This window comes from Sebastes umbrosus, chromosome 7, assembly GCF_015220745.1.
Source record: "Sebastes umbrosus isolate fSebUmb1 chromosome 7, fSebUmb1.pri, whole genome shotgun sequence".
NCBI classification, from domain to species: domain Eukaryota; kingdom Metazoa; phylum Chordata; class Actinopteri; order Perciformes; family Sebastidae; genus Sebastes; species Sebastes umbrosus.
In genome coordinates, this window is record NC_051275.1 from 19,494,614 (window position 1) to 19,519,147 (window position 24,534).

Consider the following 24,534-nt stretch of genomic DNA (forward strand, 5'->3'; position numbering starts at 1 on the left):
AAGAAAAAAAGTCGTAATATTACAAGAAAGAAATCGTAATTTAATGAAAATATAGTCATACTATTTCAAGAAAAAAGTCGTAATATTATGAGAATAAATTCATAGCTTTATGATAAAAAAAGTCGTAATATTTTGAGAATAAAGTCATAACTTTACAAGAAAAAAGTTGTAATATTACGAGAAAAAAGTCGCAATTTAATGAAAATAAAGTGGTATTATGAGAATAAAGTTGTATTATCAGAATAAAGTCATAACATTACGAGAAAAAAGTCGTAATATTTTGAGAATAAAGTCATAACTTTACGAGAAAAAAAAGTAATTTCCTCCTCCACAAAAGAGGCAGTTTCCCCATCAGGTTCGTGTGGTTCTTTCTTCAGAATAAACGCAGTTTCTTGCACAATCTTGTCAAGGTCCTGATACTGATGATAATGTGGTGCTAATGTGTCAAAATATGAAGTATTTCATTATTTGTGAATATAGTAAACTAGAACTTCACAAAATGCTCCACTTTCCTCATTTTCACACAGGCGGCAAGCTGCTCTATTTCCCCTCTAAAATAACACGTAAAATTACTACTTATTAAAATTAAGACTATTCTGCTCTCTATACTTTTTTCTCGTAAACTTATGACTTTATTCTAATAATATTACAACTTTTTTTCTCATAAATTTATGAATTTATTCTCATAACAAGTAGTGGTAGGTTCGAGGTCCAATTTATTCAATACAAACTTTTAAAATGGGATTAAACAACCACTTAAACCTGCAGTGAGCAGAATATTTTTGGCATCATTGGGCAAAAATGTCATAACCTTTCAGCATATTGTAATTCAAGTGTTCTGAGCGATAACTAGACTTCTGCACCTCATCATGACTCTGTTTTCAGGTTTTAAAAAATCCAGCCTGTGACGGGAGACTTTGACCAATCACAGGTCATTTCAGAGAGAGAGAGCGTTCCTATTGGCTGTGCTCCAGCTGGTGGGAGGTGCTTGGTATTTCCTCAACTGATCTCAACATAAAAACCATCTGTGAGTCAGTATAAGAAAAACACATTTGTTACTTTGATCTTTATTTTCACGTTACACAAATAATGTTAATATATAAACATAAAAATTGGAGTTTTAATTACAAACAAATCAGCCAAAACATGAAAAAATAAAACCGTTATATTTACACTTAAAGGCATAATTCTGTGAGGCGTGACAGTTTGATACTCCGACAAAGCCGATGATTTTGCTTTCATGACCTCAGTTGGTCTCGGTTGCTTCAGTGTTCCATGATTTGTCCCCTTAATGAAGGATGAAGGGGTTTTTTTTAAGTCTTTGACATGCTGCGAAGTGTCAAAAGTCTTCACTGTTGTTATGAATTTCATTTTTTCATAGTTAACAATAGACAATATTTCACCAATCACCAGAAAAAAATAAGAAATGAACAAGCAAGGATATAAAACTGGTATTATCTGTTGGTTGTGATAAAGAAACTGGTATTTTCTTATTCTGTGAGATCAATGCAGTCAACCATCACATTTACTGTGAGAAATATGAGGCAGTGTGGCAACATGACTTCATAACTGCTGCCACTTTCTCCTGAAATAGTTTTCCTTGTGTCCAATACCCACACATATAAAACTAGAATCATCCTTTGGCCTTCGGGACAATCATAGTTTGAAATCAAAGCCATATAAATAGCATAAAGAGCAGAACAGTAGCTTGTTTTTGGCCAAAGGTCCCTCAGTGTCGTAACGACATTGATACGAGGAGGCATCTCGACTTGGCTGCTAAATTTTATCACAATTCATAAAAGCACACAGCAACATAATGTATAATTCCAATAAAGTTACAGCCTGATAAAACACATTCACAAATACAAGCTTGTTTGTTAGAAAGAACTTCAATCATCACCAGTTGTCTTCACTACAACCACAAAGTTAAGCTGCCCTAAACATTAGAAGAATTGAAAATAAAAAATACATTCACAATAAAAATTTAAAAAGGGAGTTTCTCTTGATATTTAAATTTGGGAATTAGCCACGACAACAATGATAATCCAAATTTAACCTCCCAAACAGTGCCGTTTCTTTAGTGCAGCGATGTCTTGATTTTAACGTGGACAAAGAGTTCAATTTATGGGCTGCGTTTGTGTCATTTAATCAGCTGCATTTAAAAGTACAATTTGTGTTTGAAGGTTTTCTTCCAACTGCAACCGAGTACAGTATGTTCGTGTCTGTTCACTGTGTTTGTAATGTGGTTGGAAAGCCTGGTTTTAGGGCTTGAACATTTCAAGCCGAGTAGACTATGAGCTTCCCCCCTGTAGACATTAATGTAATATAAGACCCAAAGTGGCACAATGTCCCGCAATACGACTTACACTTCATATCCACAACTTCTTTTTAGCACAAATAAATTACAAATATACACAATTTAACCCCTCAAATGATGATTCTACACCAAAAAGCAAAACTTAAATGGCATCAGATATTTCCATGCCATATAAGGGTTGTAATGCTGTGATGTGATTGGTACGAGTAGGCAGCCTTGTAGCACCACTGTGTATAACAGTCTGCTGTATTCACAGATCTCAGACCTGTTTGTTCCGACACCGACCTTAGGGATTTCTCTCCGTGCAAATTAAAGGCACAGATCTAACATCAAGATGTTACAAAATAAAGACATCTCTGGTGTCTGTGTTGAGATCACTGAGGTGATGTTGAGGAGTGTGCTGTCCTCCAAAGGCCAAATGAGGAATAACAACTTCTGCCTGTCTGAAAGCTCCTACTGCGGACTGTAAACCATCACGCACCACTAAAGGATAACATGCGAACCATGAAAACAGTTTGTTCTGCAGCACCATCTATCGGCATTTAGCTTGTTTTGTTTTCCTGTTATTTTAAAACATTACTCACAATATACAGCAGCCAGTTGAGTTGTCTGACAACCTCCGTCACTGACTGCTGCTGGACTCTGATGTCATTGGTGACGGCTTGTAATGGATCCGTGAGCCAATCAAATCAGAATCTGTTCAAGCTGTTTTAAGGATTAGTGATCTAATGTATATATTTATAATGAATGTAAAGTCTGCTATTAGGGCTGCACAATTAATCGAATATTAATCGCATTCGCAATTTTGGCTTCCCACAATTAATTGAACATGATCGCCTGTGATATTGACGTTTTAAAATGTGTGTTCTTCTCATAGAAAACTCTGCAGTATATCAAATCCAGCGCTTCCTAAACTAACAGCCACTAGCCGGGGATCGAGATGTTTTGGCTTCACTTTTGGGTATAGATATTATCTACACAACCAATGTGTTTATGATTAAATTAATTGTTTATCTAGCTCTTAATGTTGCTTATTTTGCTCTCTAAGTGCACCAGATTGAAGCATTTAACTTTAAAATGTAGCTAACAAAAGGTGTAGGGTGAATATTCCTGTATTTTTTTCATATTGCAATATATATAGCTGTCAGTTTTCTGTCATCGTGCAGCCCTAATTTGTACATTAACAGGGATGTAGCACCTCGTGGAAGTGAAAACAGTGCTCTGTTTATTTTAATGTGAAAGTGCAATAAAATCTGTTGTCGCTAAAATCAATGAATAATCGTGATAAATAATCGTGATATCAATATTGATAAAAAATAATCGTGATTATCATTTTGGCCATAATCGTGCAGCCCTACCTGCTATACTACTGATTTATCGCTGCTTTGTTCATGATTTATAAATCCTTTATTCTAGATATTTTAATACAATTTGGCAAAGCATGAAATGGCCACAATTGTTTGCTAGAAAATATCAAGTTGTTCTGCGTTGTGTCATCAAATCTGATCTGTTTTATTTACACGCCACTTCAAAGTATATTCACCATCAACCTATTCTCTCCTTAAGGAAGGATTGGTGTTTGCCGGATGACCCTACAGACAATTATAAATTTTATATTCACGTTTTTCTTCTCAAGAACCTGCCAAACAGTGACAGCAAAGCTTGTGTAAGAGTGAGGCGAAGAACTGTTACAAGCTCTCTGAGGTAGCAGGCGTTTTTTAGTTGAGGAGATTTATTTATAAAAACAATATATTCACCTCTGCAGTGCTAGCGTTAAACAACAAGAAGGTTTTTGACTCAGTGGTAGATGAACGTTACAAGGGATTTAAATAACCCACAACAGTATAATATAATACATATGAATAACAGGTTATTCTTAAGATATTTGTACTCGTTTCCCATGGAAATATATACGAATCCTGGTGGGTTTGTTTCATGAACAGTGTGTATACCATAAGCTATATTTTAGAACAGATTTAGCTGAAACACCCGGTGGGAAATAAGGCGTTTGGTGTTATTTTACAAGGCGTTACATTGTTCTTATGAATAATCCTCCATCTACCATTAGTGAGCTCCTAATGGCACGTAAGGATGATTGGACCAGACACACCACAAGCCTAAAGTTAAAACTACAACTAAATGTAGCTCTTAACATAATGGCTGTGTGTGATCTGTGTTGATTACAACTTGTACGCAGGTACCTGTACAGTATGAGAGATAGAAAAGATCCCTGCAGCTCTGAGTATTTTACACACAAGCAAAACAGTACCACATCTCAGCCACAGGGCGTTAACATACAGTAAGGAGTGTGTGTGTGTGTGTGTGTGTGTGAATTATAATCCTTCTTGTGTCCCTTCCTCTCCTCCTCTTTACATCTCCTTCTCTTTCTTGGTCTCCCGGGTGCTGCTCTTCAAAAAGTCGCTCCTGAGTAACCGATAAAACAGAATAATATTCATGACGGTCATGATGGCCATGCCCACGCTGCCCAGCGTGTAGGAAAGGAGGGGCACGTTGTCTCTGTTGAGCACCAGCCAGCGGGTCATCCAGGCCAGCGTGTTGATACGGAACACCACATATGTGCCCAGGTTGATGATGCTGTTGACCCGGTACAGCGTGCCTTTGGCACAGTTGGCCAAAAGCAGCATTTGCCTGAGGTGGAGGAACACCGAGTTCACCTCCACCAGCAGGGCCACCACGGCAAAGCCCACGTAGCGGTAAGACAGCACAGAAAGGCCGAAGCAGGTGATCACCTACAGAGGGAGGCGGTGAGAAAGAAGACAAGGAAGAGGAAGGTTACAACGGATGTGGCAGAGCATAAATACAATATTTTAAATACGGTAATGATACTGGATGGTTAAGATTTTATTGTGGTATATCACCTATACCACAATAAAATGCATGGATGCAGCGACCGCCTGACAAATATGAACTCATATTTTCCTACCTGATTCCAATGCCAATATGCATTTTATTAGCAGTCTAGAAAAAGTGTTTAAGCTTTAAGACATGTCTATCTTCAGGTAGTTTTTTTTAAAGACCACTGTAAATTGAATAAAGTGATAAATATAGTAATATCAGCTGACACAATGGTATGCCAACAAATGTAGAGCTGCAACGATTAATTGATTAGTTGTCAACTATTAAATTAATCGGCATAAATCGGTTTGAATAATGTTTTAAGAAAAAAAGTCAAAAATCTCTAGTTCGAGCTTCTTAAAAATGTGAATATTTTCTGGTTTATTTACTGAATATCTTTGAGTTTTGAACAAAACAAGAAATTAGACGACACCTTGGGCTTTGGGAAACACTGATTGTCATTTTTCCCAATTTTCTGATATTTTATAGACCAAACAACGAATCGATTAATCAAGAAAATAATCAACAGATTAATCTACAATGAAAATAATCGTTAGTTGCAGCCTTAAACATATGCATCTCTAATAATCTAATATCTTAAAGTTAATGGCATTGGTTTAAATTTAGTTAAAGAAGTGGTCAAGCGAATTCTTAAAGGAGCAGTGTGTAAGATCTGGCGGCATCCAGCGGTGAAATTGCAGATTGCAACCACCTGAAACCTCTCCTGTGTGCCAAGTGTGTAGGAGAACGGTGGCTTGTTTGGTTTGTTTTTGGTTTGTCTGTTCTGGGCTACTGTAGAAACATGACGGCTGGCTCTGTGAAGAAGACCCGCTCCGTATGTAAATAGAAACCTCTCATTCCAAAATAATGAAAACACAACGATTCACATTTTCAGGTGATTATACACCAAAGAAAACATACTTATTAATATTATATTCAATTTCTGCTAATAGATCCCCCTAAATGTTACACACTGGCCCTTTAAAAGGAAATTATTATTAAGATTTCCATATTTCAGCTCCCTTTCGCTGCTGATGTTGGAATGCTTTCTTTCACTTTTGACAGTATTTTACTCAACGACCATGTGGAAGGACACCATGACCCATATCTGCTGAGCAGTGCTTATGAAAGTTTGTGTGGTAACTAAGCAACAACAAAAAAAACTCCACAAGATGGCAGCAACATCCCTCAAAACCAGTCCGACACCGGTAAACACAGGCAACTCAACAAATCCTGTCCGCTGACATTAATTACTCTGAAGAGTCGAAGGGGGAAAGGATTACAGACGGGATCTGATATGTTGTGGAGGAAGTGAAAGCTGCCGTCTAACAATCACACAGCAGCTGTGTTTGCAGGTGGAAAATTTGGATGACAGAATTGTGTTTATACCAAAACAGGCTGCTCGGCCAACTCTCCACAGGAGCCGGCGCCCACTCTGACACCACCACATTTACAAGCTTCATTCACACTCAGAGCACACTCGTAGTGTAGCAGCAAGAAGAGCCAGATTGTCTCCGGCTTGTTACCGACTAAACTGCCATGTTTATAATAGTAGTATAATAGTGAAAGAGCACTTCAAGTAGAGAGCAGTCCAAAGCAAGTCATGTCTTTGGTCAGTTAGAGCGGGTCATGGGATACACTGATGTGAGAGAATGACCATCAGTGCATCCGTTATGGCTCAGTTGGAGAAGCATCTTGTGTTTGTGCATGTGTCTCATATGAGGTCCCAGGATGTCCTCTCTAATGCAACAAACAGTCATGGGATGCACCGTAGTGGGTTATGCAAAAGGTCATGTGAGGAAAGTCAGCAGCACACTATCCCTCACTGGCCCAGTCAAATAAAGTTTATTTATATAGCCCAATATCACAAATTTGCCTCAAGATGCTTTACAATCTGTACAGTAGGGATGCACCGATACAGATATTGAATATGGGGCAAATCTATTCTATTCTATATGTATAAACTATATACAGTATATACTGGAATTTTAATTCCTGTTTTAAGTTTTGACCAATTTGTTGCTGCATTAAAAAGGTTTACATTTCAAAACTTGACATTTCTGTAAATTTTGAAGATTTTTTACCAAGTTTCTGGTGCAAAATGTATTATTTTAATAATAAATAACAATTCAGTAAATGTATATTTTGTTAAGAAAGTAATGTTTAAGTTAAGCCTGATGTTTCCTTACACATAAAAGAATGATCCCAGTCACTTCCGCACAGTGAGGCATAGAGCTTATTAATTAAACACTGGTATTGGATCGGTACTCGGTATCGGCCGATACCCAGCGACCAGGTATCAATATCTGTATCAGGACTGAAATAGTCGGATCGGTGCATCCCTACTGTACAGCATATGACATCTGTCCTCTGACCCTCACTTTTGATAAAGAAAAACTCTCCTCAAAACAACCTTTAATGGGTTAAAAATGGAAGAAACCTTGAGCAACTGAGGAGGGATCCCTCTCCTTGGATGGACAGACATGCAATAGATGTTGTGTGCACATTATCCACTGTAATGTGTGTCCTGAAAAGGTTTTCTACATGTTTCACTTCCTGCAAGTTTGCATAGTTGTATGAGTTGTTAGTCTTGGCAGCTTTTCTTGTACAGTGCACCCTCTGTTAAAAACTATCCACAATTTTAAAATGTCATCAACGTGGTTTTGGGAGTGGCCTAGATCCAACACGGGGTCCTGGCCAAGTCTGGTTGTTTGTATTCAAGATATCCTGTCATGGACTGAAGCGCGTTACTCAAGGGGAAACTTTGACCTGTAAGTGGCGCTATGGGTCACTAAAGTGTCTACAAATAAATAGTCCTCAGGGAAATATCTTAATCTGGACCAAAGTGTTGCACAGACAGACATCGCCATCCTCGGGCCCCGTTGCTATCTGGGAAATTTCACTGTGAATTCTGTAGCTGAACAATAAAAACAGTGATTTGAGGATTGGCTCTGACTCTCTCACACCCGCACCCACGCACACAACACAAATCAAAGTCTTCCCCTGTGGTCGGGTTATAATGACAGTGATGACGAACAATGTCGGTGAACAACTACAATGATGGCAGTGAAAGCGCCGCATTTAGCAACACAAACCGCCCGCCTCGTTAAGGTCAGCGGCAACGTGTTAGGAGGGAAAACAGTAATGTCAACAGAACAAATGTCTTTTCAGTACAAAACAAAGCCACAACCACACACACACACTGACAGATATGTGAGATCACACTGCCGTGTTGGGCGGTCCGGTCATCCTCCTGTGGCATTTCACTGTGGCAGGACAGGTGCCGCCGGTATGAGAGGTGATGCTGAGTCTGAAAACTCCTGGATAAACAAGGTGTGTCGTGACACCCTGTTATCAAAGTCACTGAGGCAGGCAACAACAGACGGATCAACTAACTTAACTGGTAACCAGTGTCTAATGGCTGAATTACATGCTTTGTGATCATTGCAGCAAATATAATTATCAGTTGGATCACTCACATGTTCTGCTCAGCTTTGGGTACAGGAAATACTAAAAATCTCCTTCAAAAAGTGTATGAAGGATGAAGTCTTAAAATCACAAGTAATCAGTATCAGAACTGAACAAAATGAAAGGCAATCATTTAACACTTGTTTTGTTTTTGGGTCAGGCTGAAATGTTGCAAGATCCAGAATCCCTTATTTGGGCTTACCCATGAATATAACATACACAGTATCAACTATGCAGTTCCTTACAAACACAAACTAAAACACTGAAAATGAATCCAACTAGGGCTGGGCGATATGGCCAGAATCATCTATCTTGATAACGATAACCATCACAATAAATAGCATGTTTTCTGGTAGTTCAATAAATAAATAGTAGGGCTGTCAAAGTTAACACGATAATACCACGTTAATGCAAATTAATTTTAACGCCACTAATGCAACTTGTGATTTTTAGGTTGCAGCCGGCTCAGTTTTAAAGCTTGAGTGAAGATACTGGTGTTATATGAAACTAGAAAAACCTAACGAATCCATTGGTACCAACCATGTCACACTAGCTTGTCAAGAAGGAGGCTAAATAACGCTCCAAACTTAGGCTCAATTTTGGTGAGGAAAAACTGGCCATTTACAAAGGGGCCCTTGACCTCTGACCTCCAGATATGTGAATGAAAATGGGTTCTATGGGTACCCACGAGTCTCCCCTTTACAGACATGCCCACTTTATGATAATCACATGCAGTTTGGGGAAAGTCATAGTCAAGTCAGCACACTGACACACCTCTGACACGCCATGTTATGATTTGAGCATATTTTTTATGCTAAATGCAGTACCTGTGAGGGTTTCTGGACAATATTTGTCATTGTTTTGTGTTGTTAACTGATTTCCAAAAATAAATATATAAACATATATTTGCATAAAGCAATCATATTTGTCCACTCCCATGTTGATAAGATTATTAAATATTTGACAAATCTCCCTTTAAGGTCCATTCTGAACAGATAAAAAAATGTGCGATAATCTTGATTAACTATGGACCATCATGCGATTAATCACATTTAAATACTTTAATCGATTGACAGCTTTAATAAATAGTCTATATGAAGTAACCACATGGTAAAAACCTATTTTTGTATACTCATGTGTGAATTAAATACTTGACAAATAAAAACATAATCGTTTCACTTGAAACGATTATGTTCATTTTAAGTTATTGATTAAATGAGAAAATATTCTGTACTATACAGAAAAAAATAATATTTCCACCTATGCACTGACTAGGTTTACACGCATGCATATAACTACAGAGTAATCAGATTAAGACAATACTTTAATTTAACTGAGTTTGATCAGATTTTCTAAGAAATTACAGATAGTATGTGCTTGTTATTATCAATTTAGACAACGTAATTGTGTATCACGATATCTCGATATATAATTTCATCATGATACAATTCAGTTGAAAGACGATTAATTATCATATTGAATTACCGCCCAGCCCTAAATCCAACATTACTCCATCTTAACAAACATGAGATGAGAGCAGACGGATGAGACAAGATATATAGTGGGAAACATACTGTACATGCACTCACTGTTTTCAGTTTACACCTGCAGTAAAAACAATACATGAAAGAGTGGTGTGTGTGTAATAGAAACATCCATCCATCAAGCAAAAGCAAAGACAGCAAGACCCTCATCTGTTACCTTGAACATGCCAAAACAAGACCATACACTCTGATTAACCTCTGTAAGTACCCACATACACACTCACTAAGGCCAGGCTCATCTAACGTCTAATCTGATCTGGGATGATAAAACAAGATAGGACATGGGAGCGGGGAAGGTCAAAACAAACCCTTATACAACAAGATGAAGACGTGATGATGATGAAGACAAATTCAGTAACAAAGACAGTATTATGTTATAAAGGAAGTGGAATCAAATCACCATTACATTTGGACAAAATATGGAAACACTTTTTGAGGATTTCTTAATTTAAAAGTGTGATCTTGTTCTGATCCTCCTGCACGTGTATCTAGTTTTATGGTGGCAATCTCTCTTTTATGGGGTTTCTTCTATCAGCCAGTGATAGCTATTGGTTACCTAGTCTTTGTATAACACTGACAGCACTACGGCTCAAAGGGCCACCCTATGTAACACACAATAAAGCTGGAGCCTTATGTCACAAACAACTTCACTTAAGTAACACATTATCTTTTCAAGGCGATCAACAGTAAATGTACAAGTGATGAAACATAAAAAAGGTTATGTGTGTCAAAAGAGCTACAATGTGTGTGTCCTCCCAGTCTAGAGAGGTGACTGTGACCGCTTGAACAGACCACACCAGGTCATCATCAGGTGATAGTGACCCCATAAGGCTCAGCAGCCAACCAGATACCGGCAGCTAGCCAAAACAAAGTCCTGGTTCCTCTCTGTGAGCATAGATGAGGCCTCTGTTAGTCATCCGAGGACAGGGGCCAACTCCCACACCCTGCTGTCAGCACCCCGAGCTGAGAGGGACTCACAATAATCTCCCCACCATCCCCCTGGATCCATCAGATGATTAGAGGGATTCAGCATCATCTGGATTTGCCTCGATAACCTCTGCTGAAGCTTCACATATACAGAAGCCCAGACACTTTACTGTCCAACTAGAAACTCTAGTCTGTCACATCACACATGGCTGTCAGCAGGATTATAATCACAACAGCAGGATATTAATACAGATGTAGTGATGCTACAACTTCACATTCAATCTAATCTCAGTTAATTCCAAATCAAACATTAGATTTATTCATTTTTAAAAATAGTGAAAGGGATAGTTTTGTAGTGCGGGAGTAGTTTTGAAATAAGAAATATAATGTATAGCTCCAAAATTTGAGGAAGATTGTGTGATATGATTGAAAGCACCAGAACAGATAATGGACTTTTTCGTCAGATTGCTTTACCAACTTCTTTTTCCAAGCCCAAACCACGATCATTTCCTAACCCTAACTAAGTCGATCTTTTGCTAAACCTAAACAAGTTGATCTTTTCCTAAACCTAACTAAGTAGTTTTGTTTCCTAAACCCTTCTAGTTGGACAGTAAGTATTTTCCTGTGAAGACGGAAGTTTATTTTGAAAAGACTGAAGCGGAAATTGACACGTGTGTCAAATGTTGCTGGACATTCGCAGGAAAATGCACGAAAAATGAGGAATCATTTTTCGAAAAATATCATACGAATTGTTAAATGAGGAGACGTTGTACGAACGAACTTTCAATCTAAATCTTTAACAAACATGGGAACTTAATCTTCTGAGGAAAAAAACTCTTAAACAATCAACAGCTACTAAAAGTGGTGAGCTTGCTTTGCCAGGTGCCGTTTCCAGAAATTAACTTTCAATCTCGACTCCTAAATTATAATTGGAAAATAGTCTCATACAGCCTGAGATCAATATTCTCAACAACCTACATTATTGCAGACAGTAGGATGGTTTAAATGGGACAGAAGAGGACAGAAGGAGTGCTATTTTACCTTTGGACTGCTTTTATATACATTAACCTACTGTTTATAGCCACCTGGATAAATCCAATCAAAGGGCTGAAAAACAAGGCGGTATGGGTGTTTGTTGTCTGCATTTTCTCCCCGTGGGCTCAATTAGATGTTCTCTGCACCCTGGTGAGGGACCTCCTCGTCCCACTTTCAGGGGGGGAAGACTTGGTGCAACAATAGTTGGCAAGTACTGTAAACGGTTCTATGAACATGGTGACACCTGATTAAAAAAAGGGGCTCTGGCACGGGGGAAAAAACGTCACCCCTAACGTCGACTTCTACCGTCAAAGGACACACTGACCACAGGTCAACCAAAAAATGGGATAAAGTTCACGTGAAAAGAAAGTTTGTGTCAAGGCTGCAGGTATTTTTAATTGAGCTGCTTTGGCAGTCGGTATTCAGAAGGCAAACTGAAAGGAAACCCAAGGCGAGATAAAACTGATAAAGAAGATAAGTTTACTCTGAAACAGGATTGCAAAGAAAGATAACACCTGATAGACAAAGTGGCCTCTTACTATGTCGAGGTACGAGCCAAAGGTAAACAGCTGCATCTTTTTAAATTGTTGAAAAAACAACATAATATAGCTTTCTTGTCTTTACTGTTTTAATTTCCATGTATAATGTTTGCTGTTATTTGCTTGTTTAAGTATTCTGTAAACATTTTATGAAAGTCTGTAGCAAATGTATTATTTTCCATCTGCACACCAAGTCAAAAATTTAGGGAAACTGGTCATTAATCATGAGATTCAAAGATCTAAATCAGTAAACAGTTTAGTAATGCTATATATAAAACACGCTTCTCAGGGCTGCACATAGGTAGTTTAGAGGCAATACTGTTTCTCATATACTTGTACATACAATTTATGTGTCTCGCAGAAGCATAAATCGATCTGTAAGAGTCAAATATGGTGTTAGAACGATCAGAAATGTAATTATTATTCTCGGTGTATACATTGGGTGTCGCTGTGTTAATATCTTGGGCTCAGTAAGGTCTAAATAAAGACACTGATGTTGTCAGGTGTTTGACCCAAGAAGTGCAAAGGTTTTTTCACCGCTGTAGAGCTTAACATTCTGTTTGTCACGCTCCTAAAGGCCCTGACACACCAAGTCGACGGCCCGCCGGTCGGCAGACAGTTTGGGGCCTAGTTTTTTCTGTGTATACCGGACAGTCGGCTCTCGTCTGCCCGTGTTGGAGCTTTTTTGGCCGATTCAGCATGTTGAATCAGCGGCGGAGCTTGTCGGTGAGAAAAATTACTCTGATTGGTGGATCGGCTTAAACAAATCAGTACACGAGAAGAGAAACGGATGTGAGGAAAGCAAGCCAACGAGTAAAGTCAAGAGGAAAAACACGGAAGGCTCTTCTCGTTTAAAACGACGGCAAACACTGTTTTGTTTCATGTACGTATCATAACAACGGCTTGTAAATCCGCATTCCTCGGTTTCCCTTTTTGTGGAGAGTTATTTCCTCTTGAGCAGGCGCAGAACATGCATGTTAACTGGCAGCTGTAGTCTTTGCGGTGTGTTCGGGTGCAAATCTTTGGCCAACACAAAGGCGACTCAACACGCCGCTAGTTCTCTGATGTCGGCTTGGTGTGTCCCCAGCTTAAGACTTTTGTGTGTTTAGTTATTGGTAGAAAATGGAAATGGTCTGTGTTCACGTTCATGCATGTCAAAGCAAATAAACTGATTGTTATTCTATAACCGAATAACATGTCTGCAGATTCTGTAAGGAACGCAACAAATGGTAACGTATTGTAGGCTAACAATTAGCAAAGCGCATCAACCAGACATCTCTGCAGCTTACAGTAACAGACTGAACCCCTATAACACCGTCTTTAGTTGAGCTCTTAGCAACGTGTACATGTAGGCTAACATGCTGAGTACAAGCCAGAGTAAAGGCCACGACTAGTTCTGTCACATATTGTATAGGAGTGGAGGTCTGAGTATCATTGTTACAGTATGTGGCGTTATGTCCCTCCCTCTCCGTCTGCAGGATTTCAAGGAGTCTGCAGTCAAAGCTGAGGGTCATGATCCTGATGTGGTAGCACCTGTTGGGCCTCTACCAGACCAGCCAGCCCTCCCAGTCTCCCACTCTCACCTCCTAGGGCTAAACATCTGCAGGTTTTGGTTTCACACACACACACACACACATCCATATACTTCTTACACTACCGATGCAGCATTCACATCCAATGCATCTCTTTTTGCAGACACAAATGTTATTAAAGGTTTCCATGTCAAACCAGTTTCCCTGCCTCCAGCTGATAACTTGCTCGATGGTCCAATCAGAGAAGAATTTCAAGTTCAGTACCAGCGCAGCGTGTTTTTTTTTTTAAACAATGGATAAAGTGAGCGTTGAATGATGAATGGAAAAAAAGAGACAGTGGTTATTGGTTAGGCGCGCGAATGAGGTCATTAACCCAGGAGGTTCACAAGAGCTTGACAGTCTGTGCAAGTTTGTGAATTGGTGAGATGTTTTCAATAACTGCACACAAGCAAGACGTAGATGCTTATGAAAGCTCACACCCATGTGTGTTAAGTGATTATTAAATGTATTCCAATCATATCACCTACTCTATGATTGTGTGTGTGCGTGTTAGAAAGCGCATGAAGAGCAAAACCACCAAAGACAATGTCAGCAGCAGCTTCTCTGAGGTTATTAGAGAAAGCAAACCACAAACATTTAAGATATGTCACCATCAGCACTCCGACACATGGAAAAGAGCGTCCATCATCATATTCCACCAAAGTTAGTATTCAGGTTTTAACCAAAGCATGAACTGGAATAAAAAGATGTGAGAAAAGTCAACCTGCAGCCTGCATATGATGAAGCCATTATAGGAAAAGGGTGTTTCAGACATAATAGATACATAAAAAAAAAAGTATACCAATCACAATATGCAGCCCGATTGCACGAAAAGGCATGTGAATGACAGGATAATGCGCAAGGCAAAAGCGTGTCATAATAAGAATGCTGTTCTTACTTTTGACGTTTTTGTACGCCATGTAGTCATGTATAATTAGGAAGATCTGCTCCGTCTACACATGATGACCTTTGACCCCGAGTGTGGCAGTTGTAGGCTGGTGTTGCCAGACACCCAAATGGCAGATCAAGCAGCTTTCATGTGGCCCAGTCACATGGACAAATAAGTTTGTTTGGGCAGGAAAATCTAGCCTAACTACAACTAACTACAGCAACGTACCACATATACCACAAGCAAAACTAAACTGTGCTTCACAGTGATGATAGTTGAATGTAAATGTATTTTACACATGCCTTATTCTCTGTCCTCTTAAGATATAAGCACACCATAACATTGTTAAGTTTCCTAAAAAGACATTATTGGACAGACAGTGCTTCCTTAATACAGGTCATAAAATGACAGTGAATGGCCAAGTGAAGCTGATGGAGAGCAAACTAAAGGAGCCATCTGGTGATAGGCAGACCAGCTGTGGGGTGATGAGCGGGTGGGAGGGCTTGGAAACACGAGACGGTAATGATTACACACACACACACAGAGTTCAAAGTTTAAAAAGGCACACACACACTAGAGGACGGAGGGATGGTGGTCATAACCATCATCATGCGACCTGCGTTAACTCCCGTCAGCTGACAGCAGCACAGAAGCCCACTTCAGCGTCTCGCTGTCACAAACATCTGGTCACAAATTCACTATATGTGCCGAAAGACAATTATTTCGAGCAAATATGATTAATTAGCATTGCGTGGGTATTTATTTGTAAGTGTACTGTATGTGTGCCATTTCCAGTACAGGCTGAGAGTCTTTTCCATCATCTTCACACCATCAGGGTGAGGCTCTATGACTGTTAATAGGTGTGTTATGGTGAATCATGGTCACTTGTAGTATTCAGGCGCTGGGTGTGAAGGGAGAAGCAGTGGTTTGCGTTGCTTTGAGAGTACTGGATGTCTCGGCCCTTACGTCACTTCTCAGAGTGGCCAAGGAAAGACTCCCAATGCTCCTAACGCTCATTAGGACCAGGAAGCACAAGAAAGCTCTTGAGATCTGATGATATTCCCGATTGTTCTTGGGTTGCAACACTCTGAAATCTGAAACTGTAATGTTTAGTGTTTATCTTTGACTACAGAGAAAAGCAGAAAAAATACACATTGCTTAACAAATGGAACAATGGCACCAATCATATTCCACCATTGCAACATCATTTTTCATCCAAAATTGAGTATTAAAATCATATTCTTAAAGGTGCAATGTGTAAGATCTGGCCAGAGTTTTAGTTTAAAACATTCAAAAAAATTAACATTATCAACAGAATGTAAGGAGGTAACAGTGTTGACGTCATGTCAAAGACTATGTCTATGTATTGCGTTGCAGAGATATCTACTGAAATGAGCATGCTAACCAGCTAGCCCCGGCCCGTCCTGTCTTGTAATACCACTTGTACCTCGAGAGGCGATAGTGAGTCACAAGCTGTGTTTTCATTCAATTGTCAAGCAAATTTTAAGCAAACATTTGAAATGTCGCAAAAAAAGAAATGCGGATTAGGCGCGTTTCCATCGACTGGAGCAAATAAACTCTGCCGAAAGCAGAAACCTCATCAGTCACTACGTCAGAATTTATTCGACAAAGGCAAAATCCACCTCAAGCAAGCATAAAAACTTTTTTTTAGCAATTAAGGAAGTTTTATCAAATTTTGCAGCTTTTCTAATGCGACAATTCAAAATGCTCACGAAACTATGTGAATGGAAACACGGTTACCATAGTGTCCAGTCTGCCCTCAGTCCAACATGAGAGGACGAAGACGTAGAGCTGCACCGAGGGCTTGTCAGTCAAGTTGAAGGTACAGCCCCCGGTTAGTGGCACAGTAAACACAAAGATGGCTGAAGCTCTTTGACAGCGATCTTCATCACCATCCCAACCATCCGCTCCCGGGACAAGAAATTGGCGGCAAAGAAAAGAAGTGAAATCAAAAGAAGCAAAACAAGAGTAAACACTGGCGTGGCTTTCTGCTGGAGACGGCTCTTGGCAAGTAAAGAGATGAGGTTTGAAGCTGAGCACATAATGTTTCTTTTAGAACGGTGAGTAACTATTTAGTGAAACGTATCTTTAGTGCAAATGATGACATCACAAACTGTACTGAAAAACATTCCAAATGGTGTCGATATATGGTTTTGATGTGGTTGTTTTCTTGCTACGGAGCTAAGGAAGCTATAACACTTGAAGATTATAAGATAAGGAATGTTATTTTGACCGGATCTCAGAGGTCCAGCAGTTTAGTTGAGTTTTGCAACTTCGTGCCCTGCTATTACCTAGTAATAACTGATAACTGTACATTTAGATTGGATGGACCCAGTAGTAGACGGACTGAAAAAGGGCCGGTTCACCATATTGTAGCCACTTGGCATTACTCTTATGAGATGAGGCAAGATTGGAAGTTTGGAAAGTTCGCTATACATTTTGAAGACATTGCAAAGTTTATTATACGTTTTTAACGGAGGTGAAATGCTGCCCTCTATTTGTTTGGAGCATTTGGTCAGGCATTACATATTGCATCTTTAAAGGAATAGTTCGGTATTTTGGGAAATACACAAGCTCTCTGGTATTCCCCACTGAAGCTGGAGCTCAGCCAAGTTTGTTCGCTATCTTTTTCATGCTCTGGTTCAAGGCCAATAGGTGTGTCATCTGGGGAGAACAAATGCACAGTTCTTACTTTGCCCCACCTTGCTTTTCAGGAATGACAAATAGCTTACTGAGTGTCAACTCCCTCCGCTGATGGACGGATGCCTCGACAAACAGCATTCCTGGTTGTTATGACAACTGCAAACAAATACCACCTGTGGCTCCTTTTTTGGGGCAATCTGCTTTTCCAGCCCCCAGCCTCTTTGGAAAGCATGGCACGTGTGTGTATGAGTTTGTAACACAACTTTCTGCTGTCTGACAGTGTAGTATAAGGCTCATTCACACAAACCTGCTCTGTTCAAGGTGGATGGCACCTGCATCTGAACGGCTATTTCTACCTCACACTGCTAACTTGAATTTGTTTTGCCTTGATAAGCACTGTGATGGGATTAACACCTAATATACTGAAATGCTGTCAACTGTTTTACTATCCAAAAACATCAGTTCGATCCACTATTCACAAGATGCACCTCACATTTCTCAACTTCAAAAGGGACTGTTTGTAACTTTTTAAGCGTATAAATGTAGCGGTTCGCCACACATGGGCGTTCAGAAATGCGCGCTCGCGTGTGGCCGGAGCCTCGTCTCCGCTGCCTGCTTACCTTCACTCAGACAGAGGGCGCGTTCTCGCGTACTCGCTCCACCTCTACTAGATGTGAACGCGCGTTCACTCCACACTGCAGAAGAGTTAGTTTAGCTCTGAGAATATCTAGTGAATGTAGAGTGGACGTTTGTGCAGAAATAACTGCTGCAGCTCCTCCAGACCAACAGAGGTTTTCCGTGTCTTGTGAAGTGACGGAGCTCCTCCACGTGTTACATTGTCGTCTTGTTACCGACCGGGTGCCGGTGTCTCCCTGCGGCTGCCGGCTGCGGTCGGGAGGCGATAACGTAACTCGTTGAATAGCCCCGCTGCCTGAGCCTGCGCTGAGGCAGGAAAGGCAACACTAGGATCAGCAGTGATTCATGGAGAGACCTTTGTCTGGTCAGCTAACATTACTGCCAAGCAGCTGAAATATAGAGTGATATTGTGCTTTTAGCTCACGTGTGTCGCCTCACTGTTTTGAGCGATGCTCGTCCATGTCTATTTAGAGCGAGCAAGCGCGAGCTCGACGCTGACTTTCGTTGATTTCAAGGCCACAGGTGTCGCTGTTAACAAGCATTTCTGAAAGTTACAAATAGTCCCTTTAAATCCCCAACCAATGCTAATAGTTTTTGTTTATGTCTTTACAATGACAACATATACTCTAAGAGATATTTCTCACTAGTGTGCAGTTTGATTGGGCATGCATTAGCCCGTTTTCTCACTCTCAAATGCACATGGTAAATTAGCAAATTCAGACATGTTACGCATATGAAATTAAGCTTGATTTCAATTTATACTTTGCTGCTGTGTTATTGCATCATGTCAGCAAATATCTGCCTGACTTCTGAAGACAGATCATACACACACATCCTAAAAGTTCACAAAATATTAATAATCAACAATGACTGCTATTCAGTGCCTCACCGCATCATTTACGCGGTTGATAAAAAGACAAGAACCTGCACCCACCAATCTGTTGGTTTTGTTTGCTGCCTTTGAAAGAGATGAGTGTGAACTGTTTCTGACACAAAAACAATGGACAAGGAAATTCCTCCATGTCAGACAGTCATACCACGAGGGAGAAAAAAAACTAGATATAATACTACCAGAGCGTGGAGGCTCTCATTGGTTTGTAGCCATGTGAGGGGGCGGTGCAAGCTGCAGAGAGTAGGTGGACGAAGGGGGATGGGGGAGATGTTTTGAGGTCTTAAGATAGGGGGGGTTTGAGAACAAGGCAGCGTGTGATCTATGGAGTGGAGCTGCATCACAGAAATGTTTTGAGGGGGTGCACACGTTTGCAGAAGCCCTCTCAGGAAGCAGGAGGTTTGCTGCTTGTGTGTGAGGTTCATGTGGAGACCAGATGTCTGACCTCCTGTCAGGATATATACAAAATGGAGGTGGGGGCGGGGAGGCTTCTGGGGTTACCCGCCAAAAAGATGCAAATGCTGAGACACACACATCACAGATCTTCCCCTGCCAAAAAAAACCTCACGTTCACAACATTGCATTTTCTATTTTTGCAATATGTGTCATCTCATCGGCCATCATCATCTTTTATCATTCAAGGCCTTCTCACTCAGATAACTAAGTGTGTGTTCTAGTAAAATGTCAACAAAAACAATGGACGTTACGCTGGAGATTTTTTAAAAAGCAACCCTCGTTCCATGTGGTTTGACACACCAAAGTGTGGGTCAAAAAGGAGGAGTGGCAGAGCCCACAGATTGTGGATGTCTGGAAATATATCTGTGGGCTGGCTAGCAAAAACAAAAAACATACTGAAGCAGCTGCTGCTATAAAATATCAAGAGGCATAAAAAGACAACACAAGGGTAGATTACAAATCATGCTCTACAACATGCTTCATAATGCTCTTGTCAATGCAAGATTAACCAACGGAGGAAGCACATCAATCAGGAAATAGCTTTGGATATGTTTGAATAAACAGGGCCACCTCAGCAACAATGGAGACTTCAAACCAAATGAGGCTTTAGGGATTACAAATCTGCCCACTAAAGGCTATTTGTCTGTACTGCTGTCACATTAGGCTGCTGATCTTTAGACAACCAGCAGCCAGTGGACGGAGTAGCTGGAGCAAAGGAAAGGGAAGTGATAAAGACAGAAACTGGCGTACAGGATAGTTAGGTTCTACAGAGTTCGAGATCAATGACTTTCCAGTGACATGTGGCGTCAAAGCAGTGACAACATGGCTAATGACCAAATAGAGTTTTTTGCCTGGTGCCAAAAGTAACATTGCCTGTTGGCTATGTGAGACAGCTTCACGCTCCTCCCACAACTATCTATTTTCATGCCTTGTAAACCGAGACAAGTTCCATTCATATCTGAGGTTGTTACAAGATGAACCTTCAAGAGGGAAAATGTGACTGCGGTGGAACATGGTAAACAGGAGCGTTCAAGCACCTAAGAGGATTTCCAAATCATAGGGATACAAACACACGGACACATGTGCTGCTGTTGTTTCAGTAAATATGACAATCAGCTGAACTCTTTATATACTGTATACCATCCACCAGCAGAAGGAGAGGGGTGATGATGAAAACCCACTTTTTAACAATGATTCAAAGTCTTATGTTTAGTAGTAATCGGACAATTCATCACTAATTTAAAATCGTCTTGACAAATGAGCATGGAGGCAGCTCCATGCCGTGGCTGAACAAGGAAATATTTTAACCACATAAAGATATATCATTGCTGGGAATCTGTCTAAGTGCCAAAAACATGACAGCAATGACATTAATCAGACAGCTAAATGGCTTCAAAACCATATTCAAACCACATCAAAGCATACTATGAAAAGTTCTTGGAGTTGTCCTACCTCAGTAAACATTGTAAACATGAGTTTATGGTCTCAATCGCTAGTTTCAAGTCTTCTTCAATACAGTATGATGCTAATTTAGTAACTTATGATCCCATTTAGAGTCAAATAGACCATAAAGAAGGGTATGCTTTAGGGCGTGGCTACCTTGTGAGTGACAGGTTGCTACCACGGCTTTGTCCGGGCTGGGAGTTGTCCGTGTTTTCGTCTTAAAACTTTTAACCCTTTCACAGTGTGTTTTCAGTTCATGAAAACTACGTCCACTTCTTATATACAGTCTATGGGAGGATGTTTACAAAAGCTCCTCATCCAGGTGGAGCAACATATATATTTCTGCCGCAAAAACTGTTTGATTTGTGCAACACGTTAACCTCATTCAAACCTGAGGAAATGTGGCTGATGATTAACAGTTTTACATTTTACTGTATTTGTTACAGGCCTCTTGGGCTGATAATTGCAGCTGAGAAATTAATTACTTCCCCAGGGTGTTACACAACACTTTCATTCTTCAGTTATGTGTGTAAGAGCAACTTGTGCTTTTAGCTATAAGTATTCCCTGACACTAATTGGAGTATAACTGATGATGAAATGTTACACAGCTAAGATCCATACGTAGCAAGGTGGAGAAAACACCCAAGAGCCCACAAGTATACTGCTTTAGATTTTAAGAAGACTGGGAAGAGCAGATGTGATTGGAAACAGCACAGATCCTAAAATAGCTGATTAACCTGTGCAGTCCTGATCTGTTTTAGAGGAGTGTCGGCCTTGGCCCCTCACTCTGAAGATGATTGAATTCTGCTTAATGAGAGAAGGATGAGAGACATTTAAAGGAGGAAACAGCTGACATGCAGCAAAACTTCGGCATTCCCCCGTGAGAGGGCAGAGAGAGAGCAGAACAGTAAAACTGATTCAATTCAACTGTGTATTATCGATGAACAGCTCAAACGAGAACATTAGACACACTGCTATTCACATGCTTTCGTTCTTCATGGAAAAAATGAAAATGAATGCCCTTCTGCTTGGCATCCTTCTCTTCTGGCTCATATTTTTAATTACAAGCTCACTATTTCCAAGAGTCATCGGCAATCGAGGCTGAAACAGACTCAACATGGGGACGAGGGTTTTTTTTACAAGAAAGGCAAACAAACCTTGGGTTTACATTAACCAAAAGGCACCGCAGTGAGTCCACCTCAAACAAATGCAAAAAGCACATTTTTCATTTAACTCTACTCTTTCTTAAGCATTGCGCTTAACAAGCTACACATTTATGATAACTTTTAAGCCCTGCATGTTATGTTTCTTGGACATTATAGGTTAATCTCCTCAAAAGAAGGCACCCTATTTCTATCAGGACTTCCTGTTTTCCAAAGGAAGCACACGGTTACGGCTGACAGGATCTCATCAGGCGTTAGTGACTGTGGCCGGGGCCACATGCTTCTCAGACAGAAATAAGAAGCTGTAATCTCCACTTCAGTCAATACGACGGGAAGAAAAAAAACTTTCCATGGAATGTTTTACTTTATTATTTCTCCTGGACTCCGACAAGGATCAACAAAACTCATGCTACACCTCATGCTGTTTCACGATATGCTTGTATAACAGAGGAAACCCTCAGAGGTGATTACAGAAATGAAGACGCCAGGAAAAAATAAGTATATGTGCATTTGTGCAGACAAACACCAAAGGAGGAGTGAGGGGTCAAAACAGAGGATAAGAGCAGAGGAGAAAAGTGGGATGTGAGACAAAAAACTACATAGGTTTGACAGAACAAACAGGGTTGGACAAGTGACCTAAAACGTATATATATATATATATATATACATATATATATATATATATATACATACACACACATATATATAGACACATATATATATACACATATACACACATATATATATATATATATATACACACACACACACACACACATATATATATATATATATATATACACATATATACATATATATATATATATATATATATACACATATATACATATATACATATATATATATATATACACATATATATATATATATACATATATATATATATATACACATATATACATATATACATATATATATATATATACACATATATATATATACACATATATATATACATATATATATATGTATATATATATGTGTATATGTATATATATATATATATACATATACACATATATATATATACACTATAATTCTCATATTTATCTACTCTATCTACGCTGAATTATATAAATCATAACCATAGCTGACAAGATTTACAAAAGTGCATGACAGGTCTGACTACGACTGTGTGTTACACTTGTTTTCAGAGACAAACCACCTTCCACAGTGCCTTACAGTTAAAACAGCATTAAGTCAAATGGTCCACAAAGTCATGATATGGCTGTGTTGTTTTATGGCTTCCATCTGTCAGCTCAACATAAAATAATAAAACATATATAATAAAACAGCATTTTTATCATCAATTGTTGACACAGCGTTCAAAATTTTCCACTCAAGACACACCCATACGCTCCGTCTAGATTCTTCAGTCATGTGAACAACCTTGTTTGTTCAGTCACACATAAATGCTTTACATGCAGCATGGTATATATACATAATGATGTTTGCTGGGCTAGCACATATTAACCTTTTCAACGCCTTGAGGGCGTCGGCGCCCTAGGTCTACTTTACTGTTTTTCAGAGGCTGTAGCAGGCTCAGTTTGAGCTAGAGTGGAGGTACTGGTATCATATGAAACGAGAAAAGCTAAAGAATCCATTGGTACCAACCAGGTCATGCCAGCTTTGGGGAAATATATTTTGGTGAGGGAAAACTGGCATGACCATTTTCAAAGGGGTCTCTTGACCTCTGACCTCAAGATATGTGAATAAAAATGGGTTCTATGGATACCCCCGGGTCTCCCTTTTACAGAAATGCCCACATTATGATAATCAAATGCAGTTTTGGGCAAAAAACGTGCAGTTTTTTGCATGCAGTAAATATAAATGTGTTATTTTCGCCTATTCTAAAAATGATGAATTTGAATATTTCATACATACATACCTAAACAGTCTTGGAATTGCATAAATTGTGTATCACTGTAAAGCTGAGACTCTTGTGGATCCAATAAGCTCAATTGTATTAATGTGTGATGATGTTAGTCCCCATAGTAGCCATTTCATTGTAGTGAGATCATTCTTTGAAACATGAGCTCTAGGATAATCACAGCCTCATGAAACTTTACAACAACAAACTAAAGACCTCGGGCATCCAGAGAATGTACTGTATGGC

The 24,534-nt window shown here is 39.5% G+C and overlaps 1 protein-coding gene across 1 annotated transcript in view; it reads right to left on the minus strand.

Moving 5' to 3' along the window:
• Window positions 1-4,031: 4,031 nt before the first annotated feature.
• The window catches only part of tlcd2 (TLC domain containing 2), a 29,377-nt gene continuing 8,874 nt past the window's right edge, over window positions 4,032-24,534 (minus strand). The window contains exon 4 of the mRNA XM_037776461.1: window positions 4,032-5,067. Coding sequence (XP_037632389.1) covers window positions 4,687-5,067 — 381 coding nt within the window. The 3' untranslated portion in view covers window positions 4,032-4,686. The remainder of the gene's footprint in view (window positions 5,068-24,534) is intronic.